Source organism: Mastomys coucha, unplaced genomic scaffold, assembly GCF_008632895.1.
Source record: "Mastomys coucha isolate ucsf_1 unplaced genomic scaffold, UCSF_Mcou_1 pScaffold20, whole genome shotgun sequence".
NCBI lineage: Eukaryota > Metazoa > Chordata > Mammalia > Rodentia > Muridae > Mastomys > Mastomys coucha.
The window spans coordinates 113,076,383-113,090,177 of NW_022196903.1; the positions used below are offsets into that span (position 1 = coordinate 113,076,383).

At 44.8% G+C, this 13,795-nt stretch overlaps 1 protein-coding gene across 4 annotated transcripts in view; it reads left to right on the top strand.

The window, feature by feature from the left end:
- Positions 1–1,297: 1,297 nt before the first annotated feature.
- The window catches only part of Rad52 (RAD52 homolog, DNA repair protein), a 20,060-nt gene continuing 7,562 nt past the window's right edge, over positions 1,298–13,795 (top strand). For 2 of the 4 annotated variants that reach the window (XM_031383196.1, XM_031383195.1), the window contains exons 1-7: positions 1,298–1,633; positions 7,968–8,061; positions 9,905–10,006; positions 10,783–10,876; positions 11,054–11,121; positions 12,300–12,418; positions 13,133–13,208. In XM_031383196.1, coding sequence (XP_031239056.1) covers positions 1,323–1,633; positions 7,968–8,061; positions 9,905–10,006; positions 10,783–10,876; positions 11,054–11,121; positions 12,300–12,418; positions 13,133–13,208 — 864 coding nt within the window. In that variant the 5' untranslated portion in view covers positions 1,298–1,322. The remainder of the gene's footprint in view (positions 1,634–7,967; positions 8,062–9,904; positions 10,007–10,782; positions 10,877–11,053; positions 11,122–12,299; positions 12,419–13,132; positions 13,209–13,795) is intronic. The other 2 variants (XM_031383194.1, XM_031383198.1) reach the window with 2 other exon arrangements.

The window sequence follows — 13,795 nt, forward strand, 5'->3', positions numbered from 1 at the left end:
ACTCAGAAATCCGCCTGCCTCTGCCTCCCAAGTGCTGGGATTAAAGGCATGGGCCACCACTGCCCGGCCTAAAAAGATTTTTTATTTATATGTATACATGTTTTGTGTGTCTGGGTGAATGAGTGCCATATGTGTACGGTGCTTTCAGAGGCCAGAAGAGAGCACTGGGTTCCCTTGAACTGTAGTTATAGGTAGTTGTGAGTCGCCTAATTTGGATGTGGGGAACCTAACTCAGGTTCTCTGAAATAGCACGTGCTCTTAAACTGTGGAGCGATCTGGATGCTCAGGCTCTGCTCTCCTGTCCTTGGGCTTGAGTACACTTCTTCATACATGCTAGGCCAAGAGTCCTACTACTAAGGTATAATGCCAACCTTCTTTTTACTTTACAGGCTTTAAGAGCAGGCTCTCCTTGATTTGGGATTCTCCTGTTTCAGCTTTCTGAGTGGTTCGGGTTACAGGTCTGTGCCACCGGACTGGCAAATTTTGTACTCTTCCATCAGCCGGTAGCAGAGTTTCAAAAGATGTTTTTGTTTTTGTTTTTTTGAGACCGGGTTTCTTTGTGTAGCCCTGGCTGTCCTGGAACTCACTCTGTAGATCAGGCTGGCCTCGAACTCAAGAGATCCGCCTTCCTCTGCCTCCTGAGTGCTGGGATTAAAGGCATGTGCCACTACCGACCTGAGAGATTCTTTTCTTTCTGTACAAGAAATGGGCAAGTTGAGTGGCCAGCTAATTCCAGAAACTTCTGAGTTTCTGTTTGTAGCTAGTGTCATTTTCCTGTTATCTTGGTCTTGTCGGCATGGGCCCTACAATGTGCTAAGGAACTTTCAATTTATTTATTAACTGCATCTGACTCCGTGTTCCTGGGAAGGTTAAATCAATCATCCAGGAAAACACATCCACTATCCTGGAGATAGTGGCCTTATTATGAATTGGTTAAATTGTAGCAATCTGAAGGCTTGACCATGAAAAAAGTTCTCAGTTTTTAAACTATACATTGGAGATGTAGATCTGTTGTAAAGCAAAAAACATCATAAACTGGGATCGGTCTGTGTTTAACTTGGAGTGATGACTAAAGTCTCTTATCTGCTTTTTTTTCCTCTCCACTCCAGAGTCGTCACGGTGTAACTGTCATCCAGTTACTTCTGGTTGAATTTCAGGGCAAATCCCTCTAGCTGCCAGGGTCTCAGAGTTGAAGAGCGCGCTGAGAGAAGTTGGCTCCGGGCCACACCAGGAACTCTCGCAGGGTGCCTACGGAAACCGGATGGAAGGCGAAGAGTCAGCCTCGGGGGCTTAGGAGAAGCGGCATCCTTGAAGAGAGAGCAATGACCGCCGAGGTAGAGGAAGTGCTACGGCTCCAAGCCGACCCTAGCGGCGGGAAGGCTGATCGCCGCAGGCGGAGAAAGAACAGCCCACGGGCGGCTCAGGATGCCGGATCCTCGGCCGCTTCCAGCTCGCGACCTGACTTGCGACAGCCTGCTTTCCGGCTCTCGTCGCCTTCGGACTTGACTTACGGCTCCTCTTTCTGTTATTCTTGGGCGCGGACCTTCTTCCCGGCGTCCCCTGGGCTTGCGTCTCAGTCTTTCCTTGCGAGACCCCCTCCGGCTTTCCAGCACGGGACCACGTTCCGAGGCGCGTGAGTGAGGTCGCGGGGCGTGGGGTCCCCGCAAGGGGGCGTCTCAGCTAGGGAGGCCGAGTCCGGAAGCCCCCAGGGCTCGGCTGGGTCTGGAGGGAGGCGACGGGTCGCGGGGGCAGCCCGGGCGGTGGTGGCGGTTCTCTGCATGGTGGGACACGCGCGCTGACTGTTAACAGGACTGTCTGGGACTGGGTGAAGTCGGAGGGGGTGGGTGGGGTTGAGAAGACACGGTGGACTTGAGGAATTTGACATTCAGGGTAGCCTTTCCAGACTTTGAAAAACGAGGCGTGCATTAGTACGTTTAAATTCACTCCTCAGAGGTGTACAGTTCTCTGGTTACTCAGATGCTTGGGGGTTGTGCAACCCCCTGGCATCATGGAATTCCGCAACATTTTCATCACTCCTAAATAAAATCCTGAAGCCACAGTTAGTTCTCCCTCCCATTTCCCCCCTCATCTCAGAACCCCTTCAGTGAACCTGTCTGTTTCGGTAGAATCTGTTCCGCAGAATAAAATTCCGACGTGTGTATCGTTTGAATTATCCATCAGTTGATTAAGTTGATGGCTATCTAGGCTGACTCCACTACACCTTTGACATTTCAATATTGCTGCTTTAATGAGACCTGGACAATTACAGCACTAGTTGATATGCCAACTTGGAATGTTGGAATGTCATGGGGGAAGTCTTGAAGGGCCCCACCCCTTCAAGATGAAGAGCTACACACAATTAATGACTGTTGAGAAAGGGAGACTCCATCTTTCCCAGACGGATTACCTAGTAACAAATGATCAGCCCTAAAATCATACATGTACATTAAACAGACTTAGGGTTATATTTATATATGTATGTCTATGTTGTCTGTGTAAAACAAAGCAGAAAAAGGCCATGAAGTTGAGAGGGAAATATGAGGGATTGGAGAAGAGAGAAAGGAAATGATGTGATTATATTTTATTTAAAAAAAAAAAACCATTGAGGAACACAGAAAAACCCTGTCTCGAAAAAAACCAAAACCAAAAACAAAAAACCAAACATCGAGGCTAGAGAGATGACTCAGTTGATAGGAGCACTGGCTGCTCTTCTCAAGGACCTGAGTTCAATTCCCAGCACCCACATGGTAGCTACAACTGTTAATAACTTTAGTTATAAGGGATACTTTCTTTGGGACTTGGAGGCACCAGGCAAACTTGTGGTACACACATAAGAATGCAGGCAAAACACCCATACTTACATAATACAAACATTAAATGTGTGTGGGGTTTTTTTGTTGTTTTTATTTTTTTTGTTTTTCTTTCTTGAGACAGGGTTTCTCTGTGTAGCCCTGGCTGTCCTAGAATTCACTCTGTAGAACAGGCTGGCCTCGAACTCAGAAATCCACCTGCCTTTGCCTCCCAAGTGCTGGGATCAAAGGCGTGCACCACCGCTGCCCGGCCTTTTTTTTAAGATTCAAAATTTCTAATCTTTAAAAAAAAAAATGTGGGCTGGAGAAATGGCTTAGTGGTTAAGAGCAGTGGCTCTTCTTTCAGAGGACCTGAGTTCAGTTCCCCAGCAACCGCATGTCTATAAGTTCAGTTGCAGAGGATCCAGCACCCTCATATAGACATATATGCAGACAAACCACCAATGCACATAAATAGTTTAAAAAAATAAAAAAAAATTAGCTGAGTGTGGTGGTGCATGTCTTTAATCCCAGCACTCAGGAGACAGAGGCAGGTGGATTTCCGTGAGCTCCAGACCAACATGGTTGACAGAGTAAGTTCCAGAACAGCCAGGGCTACACAGAACCGCCCCCCCCCCCCTTTGACTGGGTTTATTCCATGGAAGTTTGTTTATTGTGGTAATTGTGAATACAAATTGTGTTTGTCATTGGTATGTACAGAGCCTAATGGTTTTTGTGTATTAATTTTGCACTCTGGTACTTTATTAAAGTGACTATCAGCTCTAAGACTTTTTTCTGTTGGAGTCTTTAGGGTTTTGTGTATAGACGCACACTATTCACAATTAAGGATGCTTTGGCAACTTCCTTCCCTCTTTTCATACTTTTTAATTGATTAGTTAGAGACAGGGTCTCTCTAGTATGCTGCCCTGAAGCTTGCTATGTAGGTCCAGCTGCCTCAGAGTGCTGGGATTAATGGAGAGCGCCAACAGGCTGGGCTTGCTTGCATTCTTCTTTTTGTAGCTTTGGCTGTCTTAGAACTCAGAGATCTGCCTGCCTTTGCCTCCCAAGTGCTGAGATTAAACTTGTGGGCCATCTTGCCCAGCTCTGGGTGACATTTTCATCTATAATTTAGATGTATGCTTTGATGAAATTATAAGACCAAACAAGAGATATGTTCATTATTTTCAAAAGTTAAGTACAGAATGGGGCCAACTTCATTTCTCATGTAGGCAGGCAGGGCTTGTGGTGGTAACAATTTGAATATGAAGCAGGATTGCTATTCTTGTCCTTCCACCCTTAACACTCCCCCACAGGCACAAGCTTAATATGTAAGATACACCAACCAGTCACCTGTGAAGGGAAAGGAGTTCCAGCACCTGCCACTAGAAGGCTGTGGGCTTGCCTCTTTCTGGACAAGGCCTTTCTTTTGTGCAGTTTTGGTTTATTCTGATAGTAGAACATTGTACAATATATGAGTTGGACTGAGAAGGCAGGGAGTGGGTACGCAGTGAGTTCCAGGGCAGCCTGAATGAGACCCCAACTCAAACAAATAATGTCCTATATGTTAATCCCAAAGATGGGAGGAGAAGGACACTGATTCACATCATCATGGGCAAATTAATTAAAACAAGCAATGAATGAAAACAGGCTTTTTCTATTTGTGTACATGGGCTGCCTCCACTTGAGGCAGGGTTGGACTGGTCAGCATTGGATGTGAGGAAGCTAAGACTTTTATAGTTCAGGGGTAGGGGGTTTTCAAATGGGGTAATTGGCAGGCAAAATAGTCAGGGTTACAGGGGCAGAACAAAGCATAGGAGGTTAGTCCTAAAGACCTCCTGAAACAAAGACATGGTTGCAAGTTGGGCATTACAAGGTAGTCCTAATAACCAGTAGCCATAGCAACCCCTTTGCAACAATGATGGGTTGCAAGATAGTTATTAACTTTTTGAAACAAAGACATGATAACCATTCCTGAAACAGACAATACAGAACCATTTGTAGTTAAGGTTGCAGATGGGACATAGCCTAGTCCTTGAGAAACAGGTTTAATTGTGAACAGGAATGAGTCTAGTTTGTCTTTACTATTAGATTGCTTTAAAGCCCAAGATGGAGTCAGGCTGGGTCTTCATATATTTGCCATGAATAATGGGAATTGATGGCATAACCACTTCAGTGATTCAGTAGCAAAAAGTCTAGTGTGGAATTTTTTTAAAAATTGCTTTTAATTATCTTCTGTGGGGCTTGGTTGGGTGGGATGTGGAGGTCAGAGGACAGTGTGCAGAAGCCTCTCTTTATTCCACCATGGTTCCCCTAGATTGAACTTTGATTGTCAGACTTGATGGCAAGCACCCTTACCTTCTGAGCCGTCTTGATGGCCCAGATCTTACTCTTTCTGCCCCTGTGATACATACCTATACTTCATCCTTTCTTTCCATTGTCCTAGTTGATCTTTTTCTCACTCCTCTCTGGGCTGTTGTGATAGAGCTTGGTGACTGACCATTCACTGTTAAAAATGGCCTTTTGGGGAATGAGTATGATTTTAGTCTTCCTTTCCTTACAATATTCCATTACTCTCTTCAAGCTGAGGAAATGGGTTCACACTTTGTAGGTTCTTTAGAAACACTGCTGCTGCTTTGAAAACATGAGAAGAGTTGCCAGGAGGGAGAAAGGTCAAAGTTCGAGTCTCTAGAAATGCTTGTAGGTAATGAGGGAATGGAAAAGAATAAAAAACATTTCGCTTGTTTTGCCCCTGACCCCACCCCAGGACTGAGTAATGAATGCATCTCTTTACTTATGCTTCCTGAACCTGCCTCTGAGCTGAGTCCTTATTTACCTTTTGTTTTTTTGAGACATGGTCTTATGTAGCCCAGGCTAGTCTAAAACTCACCATGTAGCTGAGGAGAGCCTTGAACTAATCCTTCTGCCTTCACTCCTAAGAGCTGGGACTACAGGCCTGCAACATCATGCCTAGTTTATGTGGTGCTGGAGATCAAACTCAGGGCTTCGTGTGGAAGACACTGTACATCTTCAGCCCTGCTTACCTTTTAAAAAGGATGATTTAAAGAAAATCATCTCTGCCAGGCAGTAGTGGCATACACCTTTAATCCCAGCACTTGGGAGGCAGAGGCAGGAGGATTTCTGAGTTCAAGGCCTGCCTAGTCTATGAAGTGAGTTCCAGGATAGCCAGGGTTACACAGAGAAACCCTGTCTCGAAAAACCAAAGGGGGGAAAAAAAACAGCATGAGCTATAGCAAGGTGGTGATAGTGTGGCCTATGGGCAGATCTGTTCCACATACAGCGTTCAGCTGAAATGCCCACTTATGAATTGTCTGGCTGCTTTTACATTAACATTCCACAGCTGAGTAGGTATGACAGAGTCTGTGTTGCTTCAACACGCAGTATTTATTGCCTAGCCTTTGCTGACTCCACTAAATTTTTTGTTTCTGTTTGTTAAAAAATAATATATAGGGCTGGAGAGATGGCTCAGCAGTTAAGAGCACTGACTTCAGAGGTCCTGAGTTCAATTCCCAGCAATCACATGGTGGCTCACAACCATCTGTAATGGGATCTGATGCCCTCTTCTGGTGTGTCTGAAGACAGCTACAGTGTATTCATATATATATATAATATAAATAATTCTAAAATATATATATATATACACACATACATATTTGAGCACTGGAGTAGTTCTAGAAGTTTATTTATTTTGGGGTGTGTATGTGGGAGGTGGAGATTTGAGATAGGGTCTCATATATTTCAGGCTAGGTTCAAAACTCACTGTGTCACCAAAGAGCTCAGAAAATGCTTCTGCCTCTGGTAGTGTCCCATGGAGACCTGTGCTATGATAGATGTTGAGTTGTGTGTGGTTCTTGGTGGCTCTATCTCTAACCGACTGTGGGTTTTCAGGCACATTGAGCATGTAGTGGAGTTGTGAGGCAGGCATCTTGAAACAGACTATTTTTAGTCTGTACTGAGGCAGTTTTGCTTCAGAAGCCTGAGGAGGAATGTAAGAATTTGCATTTTTTACAAGTTTCCCAGCTGCTGCTGCTCGTCCAGAGTCTAGCTTGGTGATGCTGTTTCTGTCAGAGTCTACTATATTGCGCACCCTGGATAGGCAGGCCCCCTTTCCCTTTCCTTTCCTCTTGCTCTCCCTTCTTTTCTCCTGTGATGAGGTCTTGATGTACTGCCTAGGCTTTTAGTAGCTGGTTCTCCAGTATGGACCACCACACCTGGTCTGTTTCCCTTCTAGAAAACAGTGTTCTCCCACTAACTAGAGTGATTCTTGGAAAACAGTTGAGTTATTTATTATTGTGGCTCTATTTCCATTTTAACCCCATAGAAACCAGAATTACAATGCCCTTATGCTAAATAGTTATAATTTGTTTTTTAATATAAAAGCATAGTTTTCTCAGGTTGGGCTTGGTAGCATACACCCTTAATCCCAGCTCTTGGGAAGGAGAGGCCACCGGATGGCCACAAGGTTAAGGCTGCCCTGATACACAGAGTGAGTTTCAGGCTAGCTGGAACTACAGAGTAAGGCCTCTCAAAATAGCCTCTTTATTCCCTCTAGCTTTGTAAGGTTATAGTATGATAACTGTTGTTTTGAGATGACTGTGTTGTTCATCCTGGACTCCAGATCCTGGGCTGCAGTGGGCTTCTGATTCAGCCTTCTAAGCAGTTGAGCCTGCAAGCATTTGCCCAGACCCAGCCACCATGATGATTTGGTATATATAACGTACATTGTGAACCAATTGCCAGAGACAAGCTGTTTAACATCTCCTTCTGTGGTACTTACTCAGGCAGCAGTAAAGTGACTGTTTCCCTGGAGCAAGAATTTTATTTTGTTTTTTGAGACAGAGATGGTCTACCTCTGCCTTCTGAATGCTAGGATTAAGGTGTGTGGTACCATCGTCTGCCTCCACAGCAAGAGTTTTGTTATACTGGTACAGTACAATATGCTCTCAGAGTAAATATTCACCTTTTCCATCCCATAATAGTAAATGTGCTAACTGAAAGTGGGAACAACTATAGGTTTGTATGTCTTGGTAGATCCTAGGTGATCCTGAGGGACTTTGTCCTTTAAGTAAGTGCTTTGTCTCATTTGGGATAGAGGCTCTCCCTTGCTTTTTACTTTAGCATTCTTTGAATTTTGTTTTAATGTTTTTTTTTTTTAAACAGAGGCAACATGGCTGGGGCTAAAGAAGCTGTCCACGGAGGGTGTGACACCCATCCTCCCTGTGTTGGTGGGAAGTCTGTGCTCCTCTTTGGACAGGTAACTGGTTGCTTTATCCCTTACGGAAGGAGCTTAAGTGAGGGATGTTAGGCTGAAATGCTGCTGTCATGTCTAGTCACTGCTTCCTTTTTCCTTTGGATGCAGGGTTGCAGGGTCTTGGCTGTTTTGTTCTGCGTTACTGAGGATTGAACTCAGTGCTCTGCTACTGAGCTGTTGTAGTCCCAGCATGGTGTAGGAGTTTGCCCTTTTGTTTTAAGGTCTTTATTAACGAAGTGTAATTGTGAACTTTGCAGCAAAAGACTAGTAGTAGGGACTAAGACACCTTCTGCCAGTCTGCTGACCTGAGGTCAGTCCCGGGGACCCACATGGTGGAAAGAGAGAGCTGACTCCTGCAAGCTGTCCTCTGAGCCCAGAACATTTGGTGATACTGTGCCTACACATGCATATGTGAAATAGACACATCTTAGAAATACAATAAAATTTTAAAAACTAACAGTACAAGGGATTACATTTGGGTGCAAATTTTTTGTGTTCACCCTATTTGGATGTATAGTGTTTAGGACATGTGTGTGAAGAGGGTGTCAAATCACCTGGAGCTGAAATTATTGTTGGTTGTGATTCACATCATGTGGGTGCTGGGAACTGAACTCTGGTCTTGCTGGAAGAGCTGCAAATACTCTTAACCACTGAGCCATCTCTCTGGCCCAGGTTCTCAGTACTTTAAAGCAATACCTTTATATTAATTTTTGTTTGTTTTTGTTTTTTTGAGACAGGGTTTCTCTACATAGCCCTGGCTGTCCTGGAACTCACTATGAAGACCAGGTTGGTCTCAAACTCACTGAGATCCACCTGCCTCTGCCTTCCAAGTGCTAGAATTAAAAGTATCTGCCATATGTCCAGCTTAAGGTTTTTTATTCTTACAATAATATAATCTGATCATGTTTAACTCCTTTCAAATATTTTCACCTCCCTACCTACCGAGCTTGAAGCTCTTTCTCTAAAATCAAAACAAAATAAATCCCTCCAAATGTGGAAAAAAAAAAACAAAAATTAAAACAAAATCAATAAGACAAAAAAATACCAAAAATAAAACAAAAGGCCACAAAACCAAAACCAAACAAAAAACCCCCCAAGCCCCATAGGGTTGTTTTTCATTGGTCAACGACTCCTCAGCATGCCCCACCCCCCAGATGTGTGGTTGCTACATAGTGACAGGCCTTGACAGATCCAGACACTCCTGATCTTCCTCTCCCCACAGGTATCAACTATAAATAGCCCCTTGGTTAGTATCTTCCTGGCTCTGGTGGGACTCTGCATCCACTTCCCCTTTTCAATACGGAGATTTTGTCTGGTTTGAACCTGTGCATGTCTCTGTGTGTGTAGCTGCAGTCTCTTGTGAGTTTGTATATGTCAGTCCTCTTCTGTCTGGAAGGCACTGTTTGCTTAGAGTTATCTCTGGCTTTAGAATCTTTCCGCCTCTTCTGCAAAGATCCCTGAGCCTTGAGGGGAGAGGTTTAATGAAGACATTCCATTTAGGGCCGAGTGTGCCAAGGTCCCTTACTTAGAGATAGGTTTCCCCTGCTACTATGATCTATCTAGTGTCCAGGTCACAGCCATTTAAAAGCAATTTTCAATGAGTGCATAAAGTTAGGCTTTGTATAGGGTGTCATGCAGTGCTTTGATTCATGTATACACGAATGCCTAATTTTTCTCCCTGGGTTTAGGATGCCTGCCTGCTAGGTGGGTGCTCTCCTGCTGCTGACCTACTCAGCTCTACTCAGGATTTACCAGTGGGGAGAGATGCTGTATCTGGAAACTCAGAGAGGGCTTCACTGTGGGAGAAATGGCACACATAGCAATTTGATTTTCTTCTGGATTATAGAGCCAGTATACAGCCGATGAATACCAGGCTATCCAGAAAGCTCTGAGGCAGAGGCTAGGTCCGGAGTACATTAGCAGCCGCATGGCTGGAGGAGGTCAGAAGGTAAGTTGAGTCTTGGGCATGTATCTAGTTGTTGACAGAAGATCCTGCCTTTTGCTTTTACTAGATTTCATGGATCCCAGAGGCCCTGGGTCCCTGTTATGAGATACTTTCTACCTCTAAGATGGGTGGGTCCAGCCTTCACTGTCATTTGCAGTAGCCCAAACAAATACTCTCTTAGATTTCATGTTGAGATTTTTACATCATCTTTAAAAATGTTCCCTTTGCCACTTGCTTCCAATTTTATTTATTTGTTTTTGTTTTTTTTTTAGACAGGGTCTTTCTATATAGCCCTGGCTGCCTTTGAACTCACTCTGTAGACCGGGCTGCCTTCACAGAGATCTACCTGCTTCAGCTTCCTGAGTGTTGGGATTAAAGATGTGCACCATCATGCTAGGTCTTACTTTCAGTTTTTTTGGTGCTAGGATGGAGTATTGGCCTCCTGCCTACAAAGCATGTCTGTACACCTAGCTACCACCATGCCAAAGTTCTGTGTATGGTTTTGGTCCTCCATAAAACAGTCATATGTCAGCTTGACTTTTTTTCCTGAGTCTGATCCCTTCCCAGAGATAGCTGGTAGTTCTAGTTTGATTTTTCCAAAACTCTCTGAAATACTTGCTGTAAAGCTTCCTGTGGAATAGAAGTTTTGCCAAAACAACACCCACCCCCCCAAAAAAAAAAACAAACAAAACCAAAATACCCACATGAGGAATAAATGACTTTCACATTTAAAAATGCCAAAGACATTTTAATAGCTTTTTCTTAAAATTATTTTCTAGGTGTGTTATATTGAAGGTCATCGGGTAATTAATCTGGCCAATGAGATGTTTGGTTACAATGGCTGGGCACACTCCATCACCCAGCAAAATGTGGGTATGTTTCTGTGCGTGTTGCCTGCCTCACATTCCTTACTGCATAACTGCACTACCTGTGCTCAAGAGGGTCGAGTGAGTTAGGACACAGGGCAGGTGGGTTTGATTGACAGCTGAGGAACGTGGATGAGGCACAGGGATCAGTATCTCTCCAACTGCTTCTCTTTCCCATTCCTAGATTTTGTTGACCTCAACAATGGCAAGTTCTACGTGGGAGTCTGTGCATTTGTAAGGGTGCAGTTAAAGGTGAGGGGTGGAGTGCCACTATTGCCTGGGAGGACCATGTAGACAATGGGAGAGAGTCTAGAGTGGAAACCAGGGATGTCTCGGCCAGCGTGCCTAGGATGCTGTATTCAGGCGTCCTTGCTCGTCTGCCCCTCAAAACAATGTAGAAAGAATGTATCTTATTTTAAGTTGATATATATATGTATGTGTGTGTGTGTGTGTGTGTAACTTGACAGTTGAAAATCTCTATAATGTAACAACAGAATCTAAGTGTCCTAGGGGATTAGATGCTATCATTTATTTGAATCAATGCTGTGTCCCATACCCTTTAGCTCAGCTGAGAACCTCTTTGGGTGGCAACCTATTTGAAGGTTGAACGACTCTTTCCCAGGGATCACCTAAGACTATCTGTATTTCAGATATTTACATTATAGTTCATAACATTAGTAAAATTATGGTTATGAAGTAGCAAGGGAACTATTTTATGGTTGAGGGTCACACAACATGAGGAACTGTGTTAAAGTGTCATAGCATAAGAAGGGTGAGAAGCATGCGGTTAGACGGTCTGATTCTAGGCCTCTGGGTGTTTGTAGCTCAGTCTTCCTTCCTCTGCCTCTTGCATCTGAGACGACAGGTGTATTTAATTTTATAGAGCACTGTAGAAGAAGTCTCAGTACATAGCCTAGGTCGTGCTTAAACTGGCAGAGGCTTCTTGCCTCTTACCCGAGTCCCAGGGTCACAGGGCTTGCTCTACTGTCCGGCTGAGCTGCACTTCTATCACAGAATGTCACATTGTTTCTGTGGTTTGTTTCAGGTGGGATTTTCCGCTGCTGTTGCCCTACTATATTTATGCTTGAAAGTTCCGTTTATAGCCCCATAGCACTTCCATACCTCTGTGTGCACATGTATGTGTGTGTGTGTAAAAACAAACTCTTTTTAATTTCTATTGACCTTAAAGCTTTAAATATTAAAGATTTGGCACCGAGCACAGGCGTCTTCCCAGGCAGTTCTGGACAGCACTTCTCATGATTGATATCTTAAACTGTGTGCTGTGTCCTTCCTCGTCAGCAATGTCTGGGTTCCACAGGGGTAGGGTGGCTTGTTTGTTTATTTTCTTTCTTTTGGTCAGAGAAGAAGCTGGGCAGTCAAAGACAGCTTCTTCAATAGAGCTACAGCTTTCTATTCCCTTTCTACCTCAGGATGGTTCCTATCATGAGGACGTGGGCTATGGCGTTAGTGAGGGCCTCAGGTCAAAGGCCCTGTCCCTGGAGAAGGCCAGGAAAGAGGCAGTGACTGACGGGCTGAAGCGGGCACTTAGGTAAGGAGGAAGCAGGGGCTGCGGCCTCATTTCAGCTCTGATTTCCGAGGAAGTGACACATTCACTTGGGTCAGAAATCTCAATAGCATGGGAAGATGTCTCAGTTCACCCTGATCTCACGTTTCCTTGCTTTCTTAGGGACTTCCCAGCGAATAAATGGCTGAATTCTGACCATGCTGTTAGGAGTTTTGGGTCCTCCCTTCCCTCCCAGGAAGGGCTCAGAGCTTGTCAGGTGCCAAGTCACCGGTCAGTTCTTAGAACAGTTGGCTGAATATATGACTCAGAGGCGTAGATTGGCTCAGCTTTGAGAGGGCTTAGTACAGGATTGACTGGCCTTTTTGCTGTGGGTCTGGAGCAAGGGTGAGCATGTATTGTGGTGGGGAAGCAAAAATAAGAACAAACAGAAGAGACCAGTGGTCCATAGTCCCAGAGGACAGAGACCTAAACCTCCCACTAGCCCGGAGCTCCTAAAGACTCCATTAGTTCTGTTCCGCCCACTAAAGACAAAGCCATTAGCAGGAGATTGTGAGAGTCATGTGCCATGTGACTGCTCTGTTCTCAGAGCCAGTGGAGCCCAGGGACTCCAGATGGCAGATGGTCTATTACTACTGAATGAAGCTTAGGGTCCGTCTCCTCTCTTGTGTTTGCAGCCCTGTGGTGGTGTGGCAGCCAGTCAGATGCTGTAACTGAATTCTCATTTCTTTGTCACCATAGGAGTTTTGGGAATGCACTTGGAAACTGCATTATGGACAAAGACTATCTGAGGTCACTAAACAAGCTTCCACGACAGGTATGTTGCAATGAGGAGCTGGCTGTCACAGTGTGAGGTTCTCCAGTATCTCCTTGCTGTACTAGCTAAAAGGAGAAGTGAGGACTCAGTGTTCGGCAGCATCTGTACTGATCGTTTCAGACTTGTAAGGTTGATGCTAGCAGATGTGTCCTGGTCAGGTTTTCCATTGCATCTCATGGACAGAGAACTGTGGCTGGGACTGGTCTTTGACTCCTCAGAACAAGTGTAGAGCCTTCTGCCATTGCTGTTCACCATACATATTCAAGCCAGCCATCTTTCTTCCCTTAGATCTGGCGGCTTGGAGGAGCACACCTCCATTCCGACACTGCCAACCTGCCTATGGGATCTTAGCGCCAGCTTCTGGAGTGCGGTGTGCAGTAGATGCTGCTAGAGTCACAGTTAACTAGGGAGAGCTGGTATCTACCTGACAGAATCATTGACTTCTCTGTCTCCTTGGAGGCCTTTTCAGTCCTATCCCATTCTCCTATCACGGAGTCAAGTTGGCATTTTTTTCCTCCTTTCCTCTCTCTCTCTCTCTCTCTCTCTCTCGCTCTCACGTGTGTGTGTGTGTGTGTGTGTGTGTGTGT